The sequence below is a fragment of the Pimephales promelas genome, chromosome 4, assembly GCF_988280905.1.
Source record: "Pimephales promelas chromosome 4, fPimPro1.hap1.1, whole genome shotgun sequence".
Classification (NCBI taxonomy): Eukaryota; Metazoa; Chordata; class Actinopteri; order Cypriniformes; family Leuciscidae; genus Pimephales; species Pimephales promelas.
The window spans coordinates 49,239,471-49,261,154 of NC_142772.1; the positions used below are offsets into that span (position 1 = coordinate 49,239,471).

The window sequence follows — 21,684 nt, forward strand, 5'->3', positions numbered from 1 at the left end:
TTTTATGTAAACTTGTTGTGTAAACTTGGACTTTAAAGCGTTCAAGACTGCTAAGCCTCTGAGAGCCTACCTGTGTATTAATTAATTGTAGTTTTTTATATTGGAAGTATTGGAAGATCAAAGTTGTTGTCTTATTTGGTACCGGCGGTCTCTCCGAAACCCCTCATCCATCCCAGTACACACACTGTGGACTCCTGTACAGTCCCGATCCAGTAACCTTTTTAATTCTGTTTTTCCTTTCTACTCTGTGTGATCTAATATATGTATGATTGACTAGTTACAAATTGATCTAGTATTAACTTCATTGCTTAATGAAAAGGGATATTATAATTTCGAAATGTTTAATTTTAGTGTTTCTTTTCTTCCTCATGTGTACAGGTAACCATGTATTAAAATGATTGAAAGACGACATCTTTTTGGGGGCTTTTCTTCATGTATGCGTTTGTCAAATCGTTTCAGGTACTATAACACAACACAACATGTTTTAAAACTTCACTAGATCGTAATAAAATGCACTTTTGCGAGCTCTCGTCTTTTAAGCCGAGATGATGTTGGTTCATGTTTTATTACGAGCTCCGTCTCGACCTCGACTCTCCTCTGTTCGCCGTTTGGTTCACTTGTGCGGTAGTAATCAAAAGTTTTCAACCCCCATTTCAAATCAGGCTAAATGAACACACTCTCGGCGGTTTGCACAACATTGAAATGGCTCCTCACAAATGTTTCAAGTGACCTTGAAGTTATGTACTTTTCATTGTGCCATGGCTCGCAATAAAAATTAGCCGAAAATTACCTGTAAAAATTACCCGAACTCCGCCCACCATAGACATATACACTAGACGTCACCTTGGATACGGCAGTTCATTAGAACGAATGCGTCAATAGAGCCGCCATCTTGAAACGGGAGCCCCTCCACTTTAATGCATCAGCGTCAATGTAGTAGACAGGTCTAACGGAAATAAAATCACCATAAATCATCATGAATGCGATTTTTCTTATTTTTTTAGTTCGTTCCAACGGTCAGACATGTATTTATCATTGATTCCAGAAAGAAAAAATATATATATTTTTTTTTTTAAAAACATTCTTCCTAGTTCGGATTTCATCCGTGAACTTCATACGCTGCACAAAAGTCCGCCACCATCAATGAATTCGAAGTAAAGGCAGAGATAGCAGCGTTACCTAGCTACTTCCTATGACAAGACCCTGTTCCAAGATGGCGGCGGTTTTGACGCATGCTTAGAACCCCCAGGTGAGGTCTAGTGTATATGTCTATGTCCGCCCACAACATTTTTTGGACGGGAAGTTCGGTCTGGACTGATCGTAATTATGATCGGTTCAGAAATCATCGGGCCAATCAAATTGCCAGGGCGGGCTTTATACGATGATTGACAGGTGGTCTTGGCTCTGGTCTTCAGTAACATAACGTCATCAAAGTGCGCTTCAGCGCTGACTGCAGCTGGAGAATTGAGATGTATAGATTCCGCTGTCGCGTCTTTTGTAAAAAAAAAAACAATCGACAGCGCATTCATTTTAATAGACAAACAGAGAACTGCAATTAAGGCATTTGTCGATCGGAAAGATATTTTTGGCGTCCTTCCTACGTGATTCGGCAAAAGTGTAACTTATCAGCTGGCTCTGACGGTCGCTAAGAAGATGAAAAGCCTGTGGTCGTTGTGGTTTCTCCTTTGGTGGCACTCATGGAGAAGTAAGTAAAAGAAGTAACACTCGTTATTTACCTTCTAAAATAAATAAAGTTAGGCTATACGTTCTGTATTTGAAAACTGCGCTATGCAAAGGAGTTGACTTATGCGTTGCTCTGATTGGTTGGTAGGTCTACCGACTATCCAATTGAGTGCAGAGTTGTTGTTTTTTTGTCCTGGTTCGGTTACGACACGCCTCATATGACGAAGTCAGGCTAAATAAAAATATTAATTAAAAAACCCCAAATGTTTCAAGTGGTTTCACCAAATTCAACTGAAAATGCAACTTTTAATGAATAGAATCCCACACAGATCTGCAAAACGGGTGTCGTCTCGCTAATCAAGGGCTTCATTAGTCGCACTAGGTGTTAATCGTTAAGGACCTGTTCACATATCGCATCTTTTGCGCGCTCAAGTTTGTTATTTCTCGCAATGGAAGCGACACGCTCGTTTTTTCCAAGCGCGTCGAGATAAAAACATCTCAACTGTTCAGAATGACGCAAGCGCACCATAAACGCACAGTAGGTCACGTGACAGGAGAATGCGGCGCGCCCAGCGTTTTCTACGCGTTGTTATTACTAGGGCTGTCAAACGATTAATCGCATCCAAAATAAAAGTTTGTGTTTACATGATGTATGTGTGTAATGTATGTGAAATATACATGCATGTGTGTATAATTAATATTATATATAAATACACACATATAGCCGACCTAATTTAGTACATTAGATACATCAATATAAATTAAAACGAGCTTGCTGAATAAATGTTTTGTAAAATAAAAAGTAGTTTTTTTATTACTTTTTTTTAACAATAATCTTTTTTTAATGATTTTAGTTTGAGTAAACTATGATAACCCTGGTCTGGTCTGGTGTATGTTGTTGGTCATTTGTGAGTAAATGGGTTGTGTTTTGTTTTTCAGTCATTCAGACACTGGATTTTCTATAAAATGCTTTAGGAGAATCATAATCTCTGCCGTCCGGTGTAATGCATCCACTGTGGTTTTTCCTTTAAGTGTGTGTTTAGTGAGAGGTGGTTTGTGGGAGGATTCACTGTGGGTAATGGATTTTTAAACACAGATGAGTCTGCTTCTGTCCTGCCCTCAGGCTAATAAAACACTGGTGAGAGAGAGAGAGAGAGAGAGAGAGAGAGAGAGAGAGAGAGTGTGTGTGTGTGTGGGTGAGAGAGTGTGTTGCATGTTTCTATTTGTCAGTGAATTTCCTTTATTTGGTGCATTTTTGCATGTAATCATAATTAGCTGGTAATACTGTGATTAACAGTGTTTTGAATAGTTTTAGTTTATGCCCTGGTTTTAATGCGAATGACAACAGTTTAAAAAACTGAGAAAAGAAAATGTTAAACATTAAACCAAATAAATGACTTAATTTTGATAATTCTTAATATATTCTTGATCATCTTTACTTGTGTGTGACTCGTAGTGTAATATAAGAGATATTTGATCTGCTAGTGGAGGATTATTGTCATAAACGGGTTTAATTATTAATGGGTGTTTGCATGAACATTATTGAACATTGTTTCACATCGCAGCACTTTATATACGTGTGCGATTCCTAGCAGATCATTTAAACAGATTGAGTGTGCATTCATATCTAATTATTCATATTCAGTTATTACTGGCTTAGTGAATATAATTTCACAAATTCACCTGTTTTTTATCATTCAGATGTATATGTATATACATAATCACAACATCATATCATGAGACCGATTCTGTTTATCATGATTGCTGTCAGTCTCTGTTCCAGCGTCAGAAACACAAAGAATGAAGTTTAAACTCTATTTTAAAGACACTTTATGCCAAAAAGGATCAATTTAAGGAGAAAGTGACTGCAGAATATTTTCATATTTATATTATATTATCTTTTCATGTTTCTGCAAAAAAAAAAAAAAACTTTATCTTTATGAAAAGCAGCTGAGAGTGTTTTCGAAGCGTTTGCTCACCTTCATTTCTACTCTCGAACGAAAGAATGAACGAGTGTGTGTGTGTGTGTGTGTGTGTGTGTGTGTGTGTGTGTGTGTTTTCCTCCCCCGGGAACATTAGCGGGTTCTCCAGTGTATCGTTGGACAGTGTGTGGCTGATCTGGGATCTGCATGAGCTGAGAGAGGAATAAAGATGTTCTCCTGCTGGAGGTAAGTGGGAAATGTTCAATTCTAACTCTAATTCAATCCGGAGAACAAACCACTCCTGAACACGACAATATAAAAATATAAATATAATATCACATTTACCATGTGAGACAATAATACCATGATAACTGTTTCTAAGAATAGGAGATATATATATATAGCCTACACACACACGCTATAATGGCACTGTATAAAATAGGCCCATACGCAATATGTAACATTTTATTCATTGCCCACTTTAAACTTAAATTACTTGTGTTGTAAATAATTACATATTTTTACAGAAAAAAAATTGCAACTAGAGAAACTGAGTGAAATCAAAATAATGACGTGTGTGTGTGTGTGTGTGTGTGTGTGTGTGTGTGTGTGTGTGTGTGTGGTTAATAACAGCTGGTTAAGAGAATAATTGTAGCCTGTGATGTGTTAATAACCTCTACAGGTGTGGAGCCACTTATGTGAGATTATCTCTCTCACTCTCTCTCTCTCTCACACACACACACATACACACACTCTCTCTCTCTCTCTCTCACACACACACAGGCCTATACACACTCTATTTCACACACACACACACACACACACACACACACACACACACACATATACATACACACCCTCTCTCTCTCACACACGCACGCACGCACACACACACACACACACTCTGTCTCTCCTTCTCTCTCACACACACACACACACACACTCTCTCTCTATCTCTCTCTCTCTCTCTCTCTCTCTCTCTCTCTTTACACAGACACGGAGTTTCTCATTGGGTGTGTGTTTGTAGGGGTGGCGGGGCTCCTGCATAAAGGGGTTGTGTGTGTGTGTGTGTGTGTGTGTGTGTGTGGGTTGGTTGGGGGGATTGGGGGGTCATTAATAACTAATTAGAGGCTCAGATCCACAGGCTCCTATAAGTGGCCCCGCTCCGGAGGGACCGCATCAGTTCCTCCTCCTCTTCTTCTTCTTCTTCTCGTTCCCCGCACCGGCACACATGGGTTCGGTTCTGCCCGCGGAGGCTCTCGCGCTCAAGGCCCGGTCCCGGTTCCGGTCTCAGCTGTGTGACATCATCACCTCTGATATCCTGCACAGTTTTCTGTACGGGCGATGGAGGAACGCGCTGGGAGAGAACCCGTTCGAGGAGCCGCAGAAGAGCCCGAGGACCGCGTTCACCGCAGAGGTTCTGGCGCAGTCCTTCACTGGAGGTAATCAGCGATCTTTAAACTGCGTAAAGAGTACGCAAAACTCATGCAAATTCAGTCGCTATAATACAGCTTTAATCTGACGGACGTCAAACGACTACACTCTAAAAAAAAAAAAAAAAAACCCTGTGATATTTCAACCCAAAGTTTGGTCAAATGTGGACAAACCCAACCGTTGAGTTAAAATGTAGCTAATTAAAAAAAGTTAATCTAATAGCCTAGTTGGGTCCATGTTTGATACTAATTTGGGTTGAAACAATCCAGCAGTTTAGAGTGTGATGACCAAGTCTCAGCAAACAGGGAACGTTCCGATATATATTTTAAAAACGTTATTTTTAAGTTATTTTTTTGTAGCCAAAAACTAACATTGCAGCGAGATTTTTTAACAAACGTCTTCTGTTGGATAGTTTTAGTTTTTTCTATATAGCCTACCTATAAAATACATTCACAGGACGTTGCACGTGCACTCTGAGCGAACTTGTAGTTTGGATTGTGTGTGTGTGTGTGTGTGTGTGTGTGTGTGTGTGTGTGTGTGTGTGTGTGTGTGTGTGTGGTGAAAAGTCTTTCAAGAAACTAAAATCTCTCATTTAAGATCTTGTGTTTTTGAGATCTTATTTAGGCTCATTGATTGAACTGAAACGAAATGTAAAGATGTGGATTTTAAATGATAGATTAGCCTATTGGTTCTGTTATTATAAAATGTGATATGATCAAAACTGAAATAGAAATTAACTATTTTTAAATTAACATTTTTCGTATCTGCATGTTTAATTTCGTTATTGTGTTTTTGGTGTGGGGGAAAAATCATTGTTGATAGTCTTATTTTGTTATTATTTTGTAAATGGGATATAATCAAAAATAAGGCTATTAAAAGGTTTGGCCAAAAAAAAAAACTTGTTCACATAGGCTAGAAAATCGTTTTGTAAATCATAATAATTAAATAAATAAAATGTCTCAGTATGTTGTTTTATTTGTAAATGTGATGTAATCAAAATTACTTAGAATAATCGGACAGATAAACATGTTCACAGAGATTTTTTTTTTTAAATAATAGGCCTAATAATAAATGTTTTTTTTTTTGTCTCAGGGTGTTTAGTTTCATTATTGAGTTTTTGGTGAAAATATAGGCTACTTATGTGGTTGATATTTTCTCTTATTTTGATATATAGTCTTATTTTGCCTCAAATAGTTCTTAAAAACAACTGAATTTGTTTAATTCCGATCGCGACTAAGAAAAAGCGCGCCTGCTTGACGATTCGTTTCAAACGCCGATAGTAAAAGTGTCATGATCCGCACGAGATGTCAGTGGGAACATATATAGCTAAACTCTGGGAATTTCTTCCCAAGCTCCCTGAAGGATGCTGTTCTCCAGCATTTTGTCTCTTTTATTTCGCTCCATTGAAGCCGTTTAACGCGGTGAAAAGGTGGGGTTTTTTTCCCGACCCGCCCGCGGCTCGATCGCCGTGTAACCGACGACGACTGAAAGAAGCGGCTTTAAATTCATTTGGTTAACTTTGTGCTTGACCTGAGAAAGCCAAAGAAAAGATTCCCATTCTTGGAGCTTTATCCCGCATTCAGGGATCCCTTTTCCTCGCTTCTTCTCTCATTAACACACCGTGAACGGCTCTTTCTGTCCTCATTCACGGCATGTCAAGCAGCTAATCGCCTTTCCATCTTTTTGTTCGCGAAATTCCTGCGTGTTTTTAAACAAGCCATCGCTTCATTCACTCGCAGTTATTGCTACAAACGTGGTGAAAGGATAATGAATGTGGAATGAGTCAGTGGAGAATAATGAGTGTCAGTGCGGTTCTTCACCTTCTCCTCAGCCGCTTCTGTTCGCGTTTCATGCGCGACAAATAAGCGATTCTTTGATTTTGACATTAAATGCGAGTGTCTTTCTTTGGCTCTTTTGAGGAGACTTTCAATGCGCTTTTACAGTTTCCCTCCCCAACATTTAACGCACTTAATCCGGTTAAATAGAGGTCATATTTCGTGACCAAAATAATAATAAAGGGGGTTCGTTTCAATCATTCGTTTCGAAGTGTCATTACAAAGATGAGTTGTTTTGTGGCATTATATAACTTTAAAATGTTTGACAGCTGAACGAATAGCCCAAATAATACCATTGTTTTTCTTAAAGCTGATTCTTTTTTCTTTTCTTTTTTGAAATTGTTAAAAAAAAAATGCATCAAGTCAGATTAGGCTGTATTGAATATTAAATGAACACCAGCATAAAAAGCGATATTAAAATGCAAAGAAAAGCACGTTCACGTTCATTTATTTGCAATTCAATTTAAAGGCTTCATTCAAATTTTTGCACGTTTATAAAAAGTGGCAAGAGATTTTTGACTGGTGTCAAAAGTAAATTGCCAGTATATATTAAATTAGGCTGTATTACTGCTACATCATTTTAATGTTAATTGCAAATCAATTTAAAAACATCATTTAATTTTTTGCAAGTTTATAAAAAGTGGGCACTCTATATATATATATATATATATATATATATATATATATATATATATATATATATATATATGCTGTATACAATAACAAAAAAAGAACAACAGTTTATGGACTATTTTGTTCATTTATTTGCATTGCAAATAATTTATTTTAATTCATTTGCTATTTTTTTGCAAGTTTATAACTAAGTGACAACAATGTGCCATTAAATTAGAAAATTAGACAAATGCAAATATATACACACACATATCCTATATATACTGTTCTGTATTCAATAACAACACAAACAATCCATTTTAATGTTTATTTATATACAATATAAATATGCAACAATCTATACAAGAACAAGCAAGATTGACTTGCTAGATCGCAAAGAAAAGCAATCAATATTCATGGACAATTTTAATCAATGAATCAATTAAGCAACTGTGAGTGAAGAGCATAAAGTGCCATATGCTGGTTATACATTATACGGATTATAGACTGTGCTGAACAATATTAGGCTATTCAGTTCTGTATATCTCACATGACAGTTGAAACAGAAAGAGCTCATTCATGTTCCCGCTGGGGATGTCCTGCAGAGGTGCAGAAGCTGTCCAGTCTGGTTCTGCCCAGCGAGGTGGTCATCGCCCAGAGCTCGGTCCCGGGGGAAGGCCTGGGGATTTTCTCCAAGACCTGGATCAAGGCCGGCACTGAGATGGGCCCGTTCACTGGGAGCCTGGTGTCCCCGGAGCACGTGGACTTGAGGAAGAACAACAACCTCATGTGGGAGGTGTGTGTGTGTGTGTGTGTGTGTGTGTGTGTGTGTGTGTGTCCATGTGTCCGTGTGTGTGTCTGAGAAAAAGAGCTGTGTTTGCTTCAGGTGTTTAACAAGGATGGCAGTGTCCACTCACTCACTCATTCAATCACTCACTCTCTCTCTCACTCACTCATTCAATCACTCACTCTCTCACTCACTCTCTCACTCTCTCTCTCACTCACTCACTCACTCACTCATTCAATCACTCACTCAATCACTCTCTCACTTACTCTGTCACTCTCTCACTCATTCAATCACTCACTCTGTCACTCTCTCACTCACTCAATCACTCTCACTCACTCACACACTCACTCACTCACTCTCTCACTCACTCACTCATTCAATCACTCACTCTGTCACTCTCTCACTCACTCAATCACTTACTCACTAACTCACTCACTCAATCACTCACTCACTCACTCTCTCACTTACTCTGTCACTCTCTCACTCATTCAATCACTCACTCTGTCACTCTCTCACTCACTCACACACTCACTCACTCACTCACTCTCTCACTCTCTCACTCATTCAATCACTCACTCTGTCACTCTCTCACTCACTCAATCACTCTCACTCACTCACACACTCACTCACTCACTCTCTCACTCACTCACTCATTCAATCACTCACTCTGTCACTCTCTCACTCACTCAATCACTTACTCACTAACTCACTCATTCAATCACTCACTCAATCACTCTCTCACTTACTCTGTCACTCTCTCACTCATTCAATCACTCACTCACTCACTCTCTCACTTACTCTGTCACTCTCTCACTCATTCAATCACTCACTCTGTCACTCTCTCACTCACTCAATCACTCTCACTCACTCACACACTCACTCACTCACTCTCTCACTCACTCACTCATTCAATCACTCACTCTGTCACTCTCTCACTCACTCAATCACTTACTCACTAACTCACTCACTCAATCACTCACTCACTCACTCTCTCACTTACTCTGTCACTCTCTCACTCATTCAATCACTCACTCTGTCACTCTCTCACTCACTCACACACTCACTCACTCACTCTCTCACTCTCTCACTCATTCAATCACTCACTCTGTCACTCTCTCACTCACTCAATCACTCTCACTCACTCACACACTCACTCACTCACTCTCTCACTCACTCACTCATTCAATCACTCACTCTGTCACTCTCTCACTCACTCAATCACTTACTCACTAACTCACTCATTCAATCACTCACTCAATCACTCTCTCACTTACTCTGTCACTCTCTCACTCATTCAATCACTCACTCTGTCACTCTCTCACTCACTCAATCACTCTCACTCACTCACACACTCACTCACTCACTCTCTCACTCACTCACTCATTCAATCACTCACTCTGTCACTCTCTCACTCACTCAATCACTCTCACTCACTCACACACTCACTCACTCACTCACTCACTCTCTCACTCACTCACTCACTCACTCACTCACTCACTCACTCACTCTCTCACTCACTCACTCATTCAATCACTCACTCTGTCACTCTCTCACTCAATCACTTACTCACTCACACACACACACACACACACACACACACTCTCACTCACTCCCACACTCACTCACTGACTCACTCACTCACACACACACACTCACTCACTGACTAACTCACTGACTCACTCACTCACTCACACACACACACACACACACACACACTCACTCAATCACTCACTCACTCACTCACTCACTCACTCAATTACTTACTCACTCACCCACTCACTCACACACTCACTCACTCAATCACTCTCTCACTCACACACTCTCTCACTCACACACTCTCTCACTCAATCACTCTCTCTCTCTCTCTCTCTCTCTCTCACTCACTCACTCACTCACTCTCTCACTCACTCACTTCATTCATACTTCATGGAACCATTGATGCCAATAAAGAGGCTTTATGTTAATGTAAGATGTGTGTGTGTGTGTGTGAGGTGTTTAACGAGGACGGGAGCGTGCGCTGCTTCATCGACGCGAGTCAGGAGGATCAGCGCTCCTGGATGACGTACATCAGATGTGCTCGAAACCAGCAGGAGCAAAACCTTGAGGTGCTTCAGATCGGCAGCAGCATCTTCTACAGGAGCCTGGAGGTCTCAAACACACACACACACACACACATTCTTCCAGAACACTAGCAAAGCTTGACAGCCAATACACACACTTTTACACCCACAAAACAATGACCTAAACAACACTAACAGTAAATGCATCAGCTGTGGTTGCGCCAATTGTTTTTATACAATTTAATTTTTAGATTCGAAAATATAATTCGTTACAATATTACTGTAGACATGGCGATTGAAATGCTCTCATTCAGTTTTGTATTATGTTATTGTTTTGAACTTTTACTTTAGAAAAATGACTTGAGTATTGAGAAATGTGTCGTAGTAGCGACTGTAAAAGTGTCTTGATAAGTGTCTGACAGATGAAGAACTGATGAAGCTCTCCTCTTCCTCAGACGATTCCTCCAGACCAGGAGCTGCTCGTGTGGTACGGGAACTCACACAACACTTTCCTCGGGATTCCTGGAGTCCCCGGAACAGAGGAGGAACTGCAGAAGAAGAGAAACGGTGTGTGTGTGTGTGTGTGTGTTCTTGCATGTTAAGCTGATAAAAATCACAGCAATTACAGAGATAAAACTCATTATGTTTTCTTAAGCTTTATTGCTTAATTAGTCCGAGTTTAAGAGCTCGAGGAGAGAATGCGGATCAAATGTTTATCTGTGAGTCACGTGTGCACGTGCGCCCTCTCGTGGTGCATCATGGGAGTGCAGTCCACATTTGTGTTTGGGACACTTTGATGTCATGTTTTATTATAAAATAAAATATGATAGTAAAATATAATATGATAAAAATAAAATATGATCTAACATAATGTGTTACGTTGTAATTAATAGTAAAATTTACTTTTCAGTGTCGTTTTACTTTTGTAGCCTATATTTTGGAAAGTGTTTCACTTTACCAACAAACTGGATGATTAACATTATAATATAGTGAAGAAAAAATGGTGTTATGTTTTTTAATATCTAGTTTAAAGAGTTTAATTTCGTATTATAATGACTTTAATCTAGATGCTTTATTTTTTGTATTATTGCTTGGCCCCAATCCACTTCCGTAAAAAAATTAATTGAATCAAATTCTCTAAAGAAAAAGATGACAACAAAGTCGACTGAAGCGTGTTTTATACGGAAATATGTTTTGTATTTCAACAATAAAAATGTACTTTTATCTATCTATTTATTTATTTATTTTTAGCAGCATGGGTGATTTGTTTTAATGCTTGAAGAAAAAAAAACATTAACAACCTCGTCTTCATTCTCCTCCACAGAAGACGCACACGTATGTGATCCTGCATCTTCCTCCTTGCCTTCCTCTTCCTCTTCGTCAACTGCGAGTCGCATGCGTTGCGTCATCTGTCACCGCGGCTTCAACTCGCGCAGCAACTTGCGCTCGCACATGCGCATTCACACCCTGGACAAACCCTTCGTCTGCCGCTTCTGCAACCGGCGCTTCAGCCAATCATCGACGCTCCGTAATCACGTGCGCCTCCACACGGGCGAGCGCCCATACAAGTGTCACGTGTGCCAGAGCGCGTACTCGCAGCTGGCCGGGCTTCGCGCGCATCAGAAGAGCGCGAGACACCGACCAAACGGCGGGAACTCTGAGGCCGGACATCCACAGTCTCCTCCGGCGCAAATACCAACAGTTTCCCATCATTCACTTCTCCATCACATCCCTACAATGGTGCTCTGAGAGACAAACACAAAAGAGTCCGATTAAATGCACTTTAAAATTCCCGTCTCTCTCTTGAAGTGACTTAAACTGCAGTTCATCGACTGGCCACTAGAGACCGGCTGCAGAAGAGAGTCAAAATGCCCAACTTTACAGCAGAATAAAACATGTTTACACTCTGGTGCGAAAAGTGGTTTTGGTCTATATAGTAAATTTTACCCTTCATGAAAATGTGAGGGGGTGAATTTTTTATAACTCATCAGTTTAAATTATATTAAGCCTTAAAGTACTGCATAATTAAGGTCGTGGCCACTTGAGTGACAGGTTGATTGCAGCTGATCACTACTAGCCGTTAGCGTCAGGTCACTATCCATTTTCGTTTATCCGGGAGTGACGCGCTGCCAAAGATGGCTATGGCTTTAACCTTGACGCAACATCCTCTACAGCTTCAGTTCCGCAAACAATCGCTAACACACATTTCTCAATACTTGAAGTGGGTCACTTATTCAGAACATTTCACTATATATATACAAAAGTCTGGAGCATTTATTATTATTCTCACTGCCAAAACTCTAGAAAATGGTTCTTGATTCATATGTATATATGGCTATATGTAAGAATTTGGTGTATTGATCGCTTTTATTGCCAATGATTTGAACAACTCGACTGATTTTTATGTGAAGGACTTGGAAATGTTTTTGGCAGGAAAATCACAGATGTGTGTTTTCATATAAAAGAAACTCTCAGTAGTGGACGGGATGTTCGTTGATAGTAAATTGTTGCTAAACATATTTCCTTTTTTTTTTTTACCCCTAATCGAAGAACGGAAAAACTGCTGCAGTTCACATAACGGCCACCGGTATCGCTATAACAACGGTTTCTGAATTCTACATCCAGCCTCTTTAAAGTCCCTTTATGCCAAAAAGATTCATGTTTAAGAGTGATAATGTTTACGAGGTGTTTAATTCATGAGTTTTTATTACAGTTACAAATGAATTAAAACAAAACTAATTAAACATAAATCCAGTAAATAATACCATGATGGGAACGAGTTAAAGGTAAACTTTTAAGAACCCTTAAAAGTTCTATATATTATCAGCAAGAGTGTAAACATTCTTAAATCAAGACCTCAAGACACATTTACTGGAGAAGCAAAATGAAATCAGATATTTGGTTTTAAAATGTATCAAAATTAGGAGACTTCATGATTACAGTATTTTTATTGTTAAACGGCAGTGAGCATTGCAATTTCAGCTGAAAGGCTAAGCAGTTGTCTTGTTTATTTTGCAATTTAGTTGCAATTATTTGTTCAAATTACAGTGTGTACTTTCAGTTTCTACATTTTTTTTCAAGGAAAACTGCTCATTTTCATTTACCTTAAAGAATTGTTATGTTCTAAAAATGTAAATAAATCATGTGAAAGAATGTCACTCTTTTTTTTTAAAGAAAATATTACTTTGCATGAAGTCACTGAAATTGTTCAAACTGTAAAGATGACAAGTTTTTATTTCTGTATTGGTGTTTGATGCTAGTGTTTTTCCTCTCAGTGTGTTCTGCGTGACAGTGTGTGTTATCTCAGTGAGGGTTGTGCTGTGTGTGTCTGCACTGAGCGTGTGTTAAGAGTTGTGTGTTGCTTACAGTAAGTGAGTAGTGCAGGTGATGTGAAGTGTGTATCTCAGGTGACGGCTGCTGTACAGACTGGTTAGAGTTTAGCACATGGAGCTCCAGTTGTGTCATTGTCGTTTAGCAATCCAAAAAACTGTAATTTGTTTTTATTAAATGAAGAAATAATGAGTGTGTGTGTGTGTGTGTACAGTATGATTAGAATGTGTATGTGTGTGTGTGTGAGAGAGAGTCTGTACAAATTCATATGTTTTGTTTTTTTTAAGAGGTTTAGTAAAGTTTGAAAAACGTACTGCACTGGACTATTTTTTATATTATCTCATTGCTTTTGCTCTTGATAGAATGTATATTCTTAATGTTCAATTTACGTTTGCTTTCGTAATATTAAATATTTAATCTATACTGAACAGCGCGACACAACATCGCTCAACCAATGAGAACCACCCATGTGGAATAAGCACCCCGTTCATTGGCTTAACCTAAGCGTTCAAAGACGTCATTATGGACAGTGAACCAATCAGGCAGTGGAACACTCGGATGTCCTGGCGGTAAAAACGAAGAGAGGATGTCAACAAAGTAAGAATTTTGACAGAAGTTGAGCTTTTTTGTCATTTTAATTAATAATAACAAGTTTTTTTTTTACTGAGCTATAATGTTTAATCCCCAACATTAGTTGAGCAGTTACAAAACGAGAAACATCCAGGTAAGCGCGACAATTTTAACTTTAAAGTTATGAGTGTTTTGTATAACGTTAGTGAATATCTTATCTCTAATTCAATTATATCAAATATCAATTTCGTTATACCTTTTAATGCCGTGTTATTGATATTATAGATGTCAGCGATGTCTGAGAGAACAGATTGTGTGTTTCTCTCATCTCTGGGTAAAGGAGACAATTTACATCAACAAGGTTTGAACGTTTTTTAATTTTCTTTGTCTCGACTTTTTGTCTTGAAAAGGGGTTCCTTTTTTCATCCATATTGAATGCATTATTTTGCGTAATTATTCTAAGATTGATATTAATGAGTCTCTCTCTCTCATGATTTGTGCCCCAGTTTTATCAGCGTTCCCGTTGTGTGAGATGACGGAGGAGGATCTGATCCAGAACCCGCTGTTCTGTAAACTTCTGGCGACTCTGTCCCAACATGTGGACCGAACCGGACTCACACAACACCTGAGGAGGGACCTGGAGAAGGTGTGTGTGTGTGTGTGTGTGTGTGTGTGTGTGTGTGTGTGTGTGTGTGAGAGAGTGTGCGTATAGACTGAACTGGACTCACACAACACCTGAGGAGGGACCTGGAGAAGGTGTGTGTGTGTGTGTGAGAGAGAGAGAGAGAGAGAGAGAGAGAGAGAGAGAGAGAGAGAGAGTGTGTGTATAGACTGAACTAGACTTACACAACATCTGAGGAGGGACCTGAAGGAGGTGTGTGTGTGTGAGTGAGAGAGAGAAAGTGTGTGTGTGTGTGTGTTTGTGTGCGTACGTCACGTGTCTGATGAAAGTGTGTGAGTATGTGTGCGCGTGCGTGTGATTAAATGTGTATGAGTGTGTGTGTGTCCTCAGGCAGAGTGTGAGCTGCGCTCTCAGAGACTGTCGTGGCTGCGTGTGGAGTGTGTGAATCGGGTTCTGCGAGAGATCGTCCAGGAGAACCGCTTCACTAAAGCCTCCAGTTCTCAGACAGCGGAGGACAAGGTGCCCACATCATCAAACATCATCAGGGTTTACACACATGCATGTATATGTTTTAGAAATATTTGCATGTACTGTGTATATATATATATATATATATATATATATATATATATATATATATGAAGAGTTCAGATGCAAAAGCCTCTAAGTGCCATTTGAAATTTTCTTCTAGAATGATCATTTTTATCAAGCTTGTATATTTAAGTTCAGTGATTTCACTTAAATGGCAATGATAATTACCTATTAATTGTTATTTAAGTGAAATTACTGAACTTAAATATGCAAGTTTGATAAAAATCATCATTAAAGAAGAAAATTTCAAATGGCATTTAGAGGCTTTTGCATCTGAACTCTTCATATATATATATATAAAAATCAAGAAAAACTCTCAAATATATACATCCTTGTGTGGTTTACGCACACATATATGTAAACTTTAATTTTTGGATGCGATTAATCGTTGCTCAGCTCTAAAATAAATCTTAATCTCCGATTCCTAATTTCATGTTTTCAGAAGGTCTTCAGTGTCACATGATCCTTCAGAAATCACTGTAAAGTGATGATTTGATGCTCTAAAAACATTAGTTATTATTATCAGTGTTGAAAACGGTTGTCTACTCTACTTTTCAGCATTCTTTGATGAATATAAAGTTCAAAAGAACAGAATTTATATGAAACATAATATTTTGTAACAAGTCTTTACTGTCACTTTTGATCAATTTAATTAATCCTTGATGAGTAAAAATATTGATTTCTTTGATTTCTCTCCCCTAAAAAATAAAATAAAAATTTTACCGATCCCAAACTTTTGAACGGCAGTGTACACACACACACACACACTAAAGGAGAAGGAAAACATTAAAAAGCATCATATAACTCTAAGTTTAATAAGGTTTGTCTGTCCTTTCGTGCAGTTCTTCAGCACACTGGAGCAGTGTGTGATGGTGGGTCAGTGTGTGAAATCATCACATCACAGCGGCATTCTGGGATTGACGGCAGAAAGAGTCACGAGGCACATGCCTCCTGAACAGGTACTGCATTAATCTTATTGGTCAATGGTATGTTTAACATTTGCTGAACTCATTTTTTACGTACTTTTTTCTGTGTTAAATTACTGGGATTAAGCAAAGATTATATGCAATGTCTGTTTGCTGTAAATGCAAGAGTTTCAATACAAGTGGGATTACATGGAAAAACAATATTTAATGTTCTCTTTTACTAAGCAATATGAGAAATACTGGAATATTACATGGTAATAGTGCAATAAACATTAAAATACACACTCTAAAAAGTATACCCACAAAATATGTTAACATGAGACATGTATCACTGACCTGATCTGTGTAAAGTTATATGCAATATATCTTCTGTCGTAATGATGTAAAGCCAGTAAACGCTGTTGTTGTAATCTCGGGTTTTGCTGTTAATAATATTTAACAGACAAAAAGGACCAGCTTTTGTTTAAGATGTTTGAGATGATGGCGTTTTTCTTATTCACGCGTACTTTACTATTATGTAGTGAATGTTTTTTTTGTACAGTCATGCAGAGCCAAAGCATGAACAAAAGAATGTGTTTGCACAAAATCCATGCAGTTTTGTTGTTTAACTAGTCACATTGTGTACTTTTTTAATTAAAGCTTTGATGTTATATTTCTACTTTTAGGACATTGTGCAAATGAAGCAGAGGTTACCATCAGAACTCCTGCAACATCTGAAGAGGAAGGCCGTCAATATCCTGACGTACTATCAGCCCCAGTGGGGTAAACTCTTCTAGTGACTCATCTTATAGTTATAGTTCAATGATGAACCGTATTTTTTAATTATTTATTTTTTTAATGATGAGATTAGGGATGCATGATATATCGGTATCGGCCAATATCTGTTCATTTTTAATGTTATCGGCTTGATAAGAAAATTTGTCCGATAAATCATGTATTGATTTCTTCAGACGCGCACTGTTCAACATGATGGTGTTGAATTGCTCGAAATATAATTGAAACCACTTAAAAAAAGGAAAATAGTCTGTCTACATAAATTTATTATGAGAACATCATTATAATTGTGTGATTGGGGCATGGATTTTACTTGTAAAACTGTTATTTTGCAATCAGGCTCTGAAAAATTATATTAAAATTTGGATTATCGGCCGATATATCGGTTATCGGCTTTCAAATCTAACGCATTATCGGTATCGGCTAAAATGTTCAAATCTGTGCATCCCTAGATGAGATAATTTGTTCGTACGCTGAGTAAGAGGATTATTTATTGCTTCTTCTTTCAGAGAATGAAAGCGAGGGTCTCAGGAGTGTGAAGCTTTCTAAACTTCCTGAACTGCTGGACGGTGAACAGAAGAAAGCAAAGAGCCTCGCTGAGAGAAACCGAGAGAACACCACGTTACTGCAGAGACAAACCCACGCGTACCTGTCTGTGAGTCTGAAGAAACAACGTTCATGTCTCCACTATCATCTGGGTCGCTGCCAGACAACCCGTCAAACTCGTTTGATTTTTGTTAGTAATGTTACTTGTGTCAAAATAGAAGAAAGAAGAAACGGAAAGCCGAGACACTTCAGATGCGCAAATTTGGACTTTTTTTTTGGCCGATATATCGGTTATCGGCTTTCAAATATAAAGAATTATCGGTATCGGCCAAAATGTTCATATCGGTGCAGCCCTTCAAACTATTCATTTTCAGATGTTAGAAATGTTCTCGCATCACACTTCAGCTCTATTTTACTACTCTTAAGAAATGTTTAATTAGCAGGGAGGTCGCGGGTCATTAAAAAGTATTAAAAAGTCTTAAATCAATTTTCCTAAAAATAAGGCCTTAAAAAGTATTAAATTGTCTTAAATTCAGATTGGATAGGTCTTAATGTTTGTCATGTCACCGCAAAGATGCATCGTTCTGCCAGCCAGGTCGAATATTTTCTACGTAAGGGTACTATTCTGTTTATTTTTAAGTGTTTGTAGTATTATTTTATACGCAAATCAATTATTTATAATTCTTATGATGAGAATAAAGTTAGGGTTAATTAAAATTAAGGAAAACAAATATTGATCTGAAATATAGCAAATTAATTTTAATTTATTAAATTAAAAGGCACAATTACCAAACATATCTCAAAGTCTTTTTTATCTTTTTATTAGTTTAATTAATAAACTAATTGTATGAAACCATTATCAGTACACTATAAATAAACTGGTTCTATGACTTTATTAATAAAACTAAATCTAAGCCTTTATCAATATACTTTATTTATTTAAAACATACAAGGCTTAAGACATTCATAAAAACGCCTTCTATATTTCTTTTCACTCCACCGCAGGCGACCGCATGTACGCAATTGACAATTGGTTATTGTCATTTCACCATATTTTTGAACAGTGTGTTTACTTGGAAATATTACTGTATATTTTCATTTTTAATTTATATTTCCATCGTAAGTTTGGTCTTAAATTTAATTTAGAAGTGGTATTAAAAAGTCTTAAATTTAAATTGTTTATACCTGTATCCACCCTGGTTAGGTTAAACCTAATATAGTTTGAGTTTTCAGCAAAAATAGATATTGTTGTAAATTTCCATGGCATGGTGTTAAAAGAACCAAAGCAATGAGTTTTTGAAGTTGATTTTGGCTTAAAATGAGGATCTCATATTTAACGTCACAGTGTTTTATGACACTCATGAAATGATATCTGACATTATTAGATTGTGTTTATGCCAGGTTATTATGGTATATATTATGGTTGCATTAACTAGGGATGCACTGATATTAGAGCCCGACCGGTAAAGGATTTTGAAGGCCGATACGGTACAAATATTTTTGGGTTTTGAAATCCGATATTCCGATATATCGGCCGATATTTTTTTTAAACTGGACATGATAGTCACAAATTTTGTCCTGCTTATTTGAGTTAAGAGAACTGATGGGGATGATCTTTTAATTGTTATTCAAGCAATGTATGTATCGTGCCCAACTCAACAAGTGTTGCCAACAGGGACGGTGTAGAGCGCCCTCTGGTGGACAAACTATACAACTCCAACACTCATGACATGGTTGAAGTGTGTTTCATCTGTTTTTGTTATTTTTGAAATATTCATCTATCGGTCATTATAACTGCCGGTACCGATAGTTTGGAAAATGCCTAATATCGGCCGGCCGATATATCGGTCTGGCTCTAACTGATATAAAAATTTTGGCCGATATCGATAACCGATAATTCTATATATTTAAAAGTCGATAACCGATATATTGGCCGATAAAGCTAAATCCAAATTTTATTAATTTATTAATAAAATAAAAATTAAATAAATAAAATATTTTTTTAATTATTATTTATTTGTGTAATGTCTGTGATGTTTTGCTGTTTTGTGAGGTTGAAGCTACTTAAATTGCCCTGTAAAGGGACAAATAAAGATTTTACTACTACTACTACTAAATTTTTGAGAGCCTGATTACAAAAACATAAGTCTCCCCATTAAAACCCATGTCCCAAACACACAATTATATATAATATTCTCATTATAATTTTACAGGCTTGCGCTGCACATCGCACTCTACAGTGTTTTCCTTTTTTGAAGTGATTTCAACCATATTTCAAGCAGTTTAAAAGCATTATGTTGAACAGTGCGCATCTGTTTGCTTTGACAGGAGCTGGTGAAGTGCATGAAGGTCCTTCAGTGTCTCGTCCTGGATCTCAGGCTAAAGGCTCAGAAAGATCTAGACCGGAAGAAGATCGAGTACTTCGAGGCCAAATGCGAGATCGGTTTGCAGAAGATAAGGTGATCATTGCAGCTTTGGCTTGTGCTCTGAAATGTAGTTTTGAAGGCATTTGCATGTTCATAAGGACGTGTTTGTTCCTGTAGGGCCGAGATGCTTGAAGTTCAACTGGACACCTACACAAGAGACAAGATAGCAGCTCACAAGAAAATAACGTGAGTTGGGTTTTCACCTGTCGCTGTTTTATTGACGGTTGAAACACTATTTACCTTTTTTAAAGTCCCCCTGTGGTGAAAATGCAGCGTTTAATGTTGTTTATGTGTGCATGTGGTGTTTTTAATCCGCTTACATGAGTGGATATGTAATTCCTGATACCAAGAATTATAGTTTTTAATGGTTGAAATTCAATTGTTGATATCAATAATTAGTATTTCTGCGAGTGATGATGTCATCGTTGATGTCAAGAATTAGCATTGTTACTAGTGTAAATGTAATCCTCAATATCAAGAATTATCATTTTTATCAATTATATTATTAATCAATTATTCATCAACAATTATCTTGCCATACAGGTGAAACTGGATAAAGAGAATATTGTGCAAAAGTTCATTTATTTCAGTAATTCAACTTAAAAGCTGAAACTAATATATTATATAGACTCATTACATGCAAAGTGAGATATTTCAAGCCTTTATTTGTTATAATTTTGATGATTATGGATTACAGATTGAAAACCTTTCACAAGATTCTAATTTTGAATTTGGGTTTTTCATATCTGTAATCCATAATCATCACAATTATAACAAATAAAGGCTTGAAATATCTCACTTTGCCTGGTTTTGACTGTTTGAGTGTGACCTGTGCGTGTTGTGTCCAGGGAGAAGCTGAACGCAGAGCTGAAGAGCTGCGAGATGGACAGACAGGCGGTGGAGTCGAAGCTGGCGTCCTTCGAGATCTACGGCAGAGACTTTGAGGCTCTCGCTGAGGAATACTCACGCCTACGCCAGGAGATCGCCACCAAGTCCTGGGCTCTGAAGGAGTTCTCCACATGAGTGTATGAATATGAATCCTCATAGCTTGCCCTGTTCATCTGTTGTATTATCAATATTGTTTTTTGAATGCATTTGTTATTGTTGACTATATTGTTAATATAGTAATTAATCCGCACCACTCAACGAGTTTAGGTTCAGGCAAAATTGACTGGTAGCTATTGTTAATAAATCTTTGATGTGATTTTTCTTTTTCTGGTATTTGTCACCAACGTAGTATAATTTGCAGTTTTTATTCAGAGCTATTAAATTACTGTTTATGATGAATAGTGATGTTTCAAAATGATGTTGCTGCCTAAACTACACGCATTTCTATGCTAATATCACAATTTTCTAAAATATATTGTTTCCAATACCTTTTTGGAAGAATTTATTTAGAGTATTAATAAATATTATTTGCCGGTCCGGATATTGCTCTTTTTTTTTCTCACTTTCATATACTTATGTGAAACTTACAAAATAGACACATTTTAAACTAAACACTGTTTTAACATGTGGTTAATTAAAACCATAAAATAGTACATTTTTAAATGTACATTCTTCGTA

The 21,684-nt window shown here is 37.6% G+C and overlaps 2 protein-coding genes across 4 annotated transcripts; both read left to right on the forward strand.

Moving 5' to 3' along the window:
• The first annotated feature begins 4,712 nt into the window (after nt 1–4,712).
• Nucleotides 4,713–13,991, forward strand: prdm12a (PR domain containing 12a). Of its 2 annotated transcripts, none has more exons than XM_089130663.1 (5): nt 4,713–5,047; nt 8,044–8,282; nt 10,265–10,420; nt 10,789–10,900; nt 11,658–13,991. In XM_089130663.1, the coding sequence occupies exons 1-5, from the start codon at nt 4,837–4,839 to the stop codon at nt 12,080–12,082; spliced, it is 1,143 nt and encodes a 380-aa protein (XP_088986789.1). In that variant the 5' UTR covers nt 4,713–4,836; the 3' UTR covers nt 12,083–13,991. The 2 variants fall into 2 exon arrangements, with proteins under 2 accessions (XP_088986789.1, XP_039517531.2); XM_039661597.2 differs by having other exon boundaries at nt 8,092–8,282.
• Nucleotides 13,992–14,137: 146 nt separating this feature from the next.
• haus4 (HAUS augmin-like complex, subunit 4) lies at nt 14,138–21,337 on the forward strand. 2 transcript variants are annotated; one of them, XM_039661598.2, is made up of 11 exons: nt 14,138–14,260; nt 14,358–14,387; nt 14,519–14,594; nt 14,740–14,879; nt 15,246–15,374; nt 16,289–16,405; nt 17,038–17,134; nt 17,656–17,801; nt 20,021–20,151; nt 20,236–20,304; nt 20,967–21,337. In XM_039661598.2, the coding sequence occupies exons 3-11, from the start codon at nt 14,519–14,521 to the stop codon at nt 21,139–21,141; spliced, it is 1,080 nt and encodes a 359-aa protein (XP_039517532.2). In that variant the 5' UTR covers nt 14,138–14,260; nt 14,358–14,387; the 3' UTR covers nt 21,142–21,337. The 2 variants fall into 2 exon arrangements, with proteins under 2 accessions (XP_039517532.2, XP_039517533.2); XM_039661599.2 differs by having other exon boundaries at nt 14,235–14,387.
• Nucleotides 21,338–21,684: the final 347 nt, after the last annotated feature.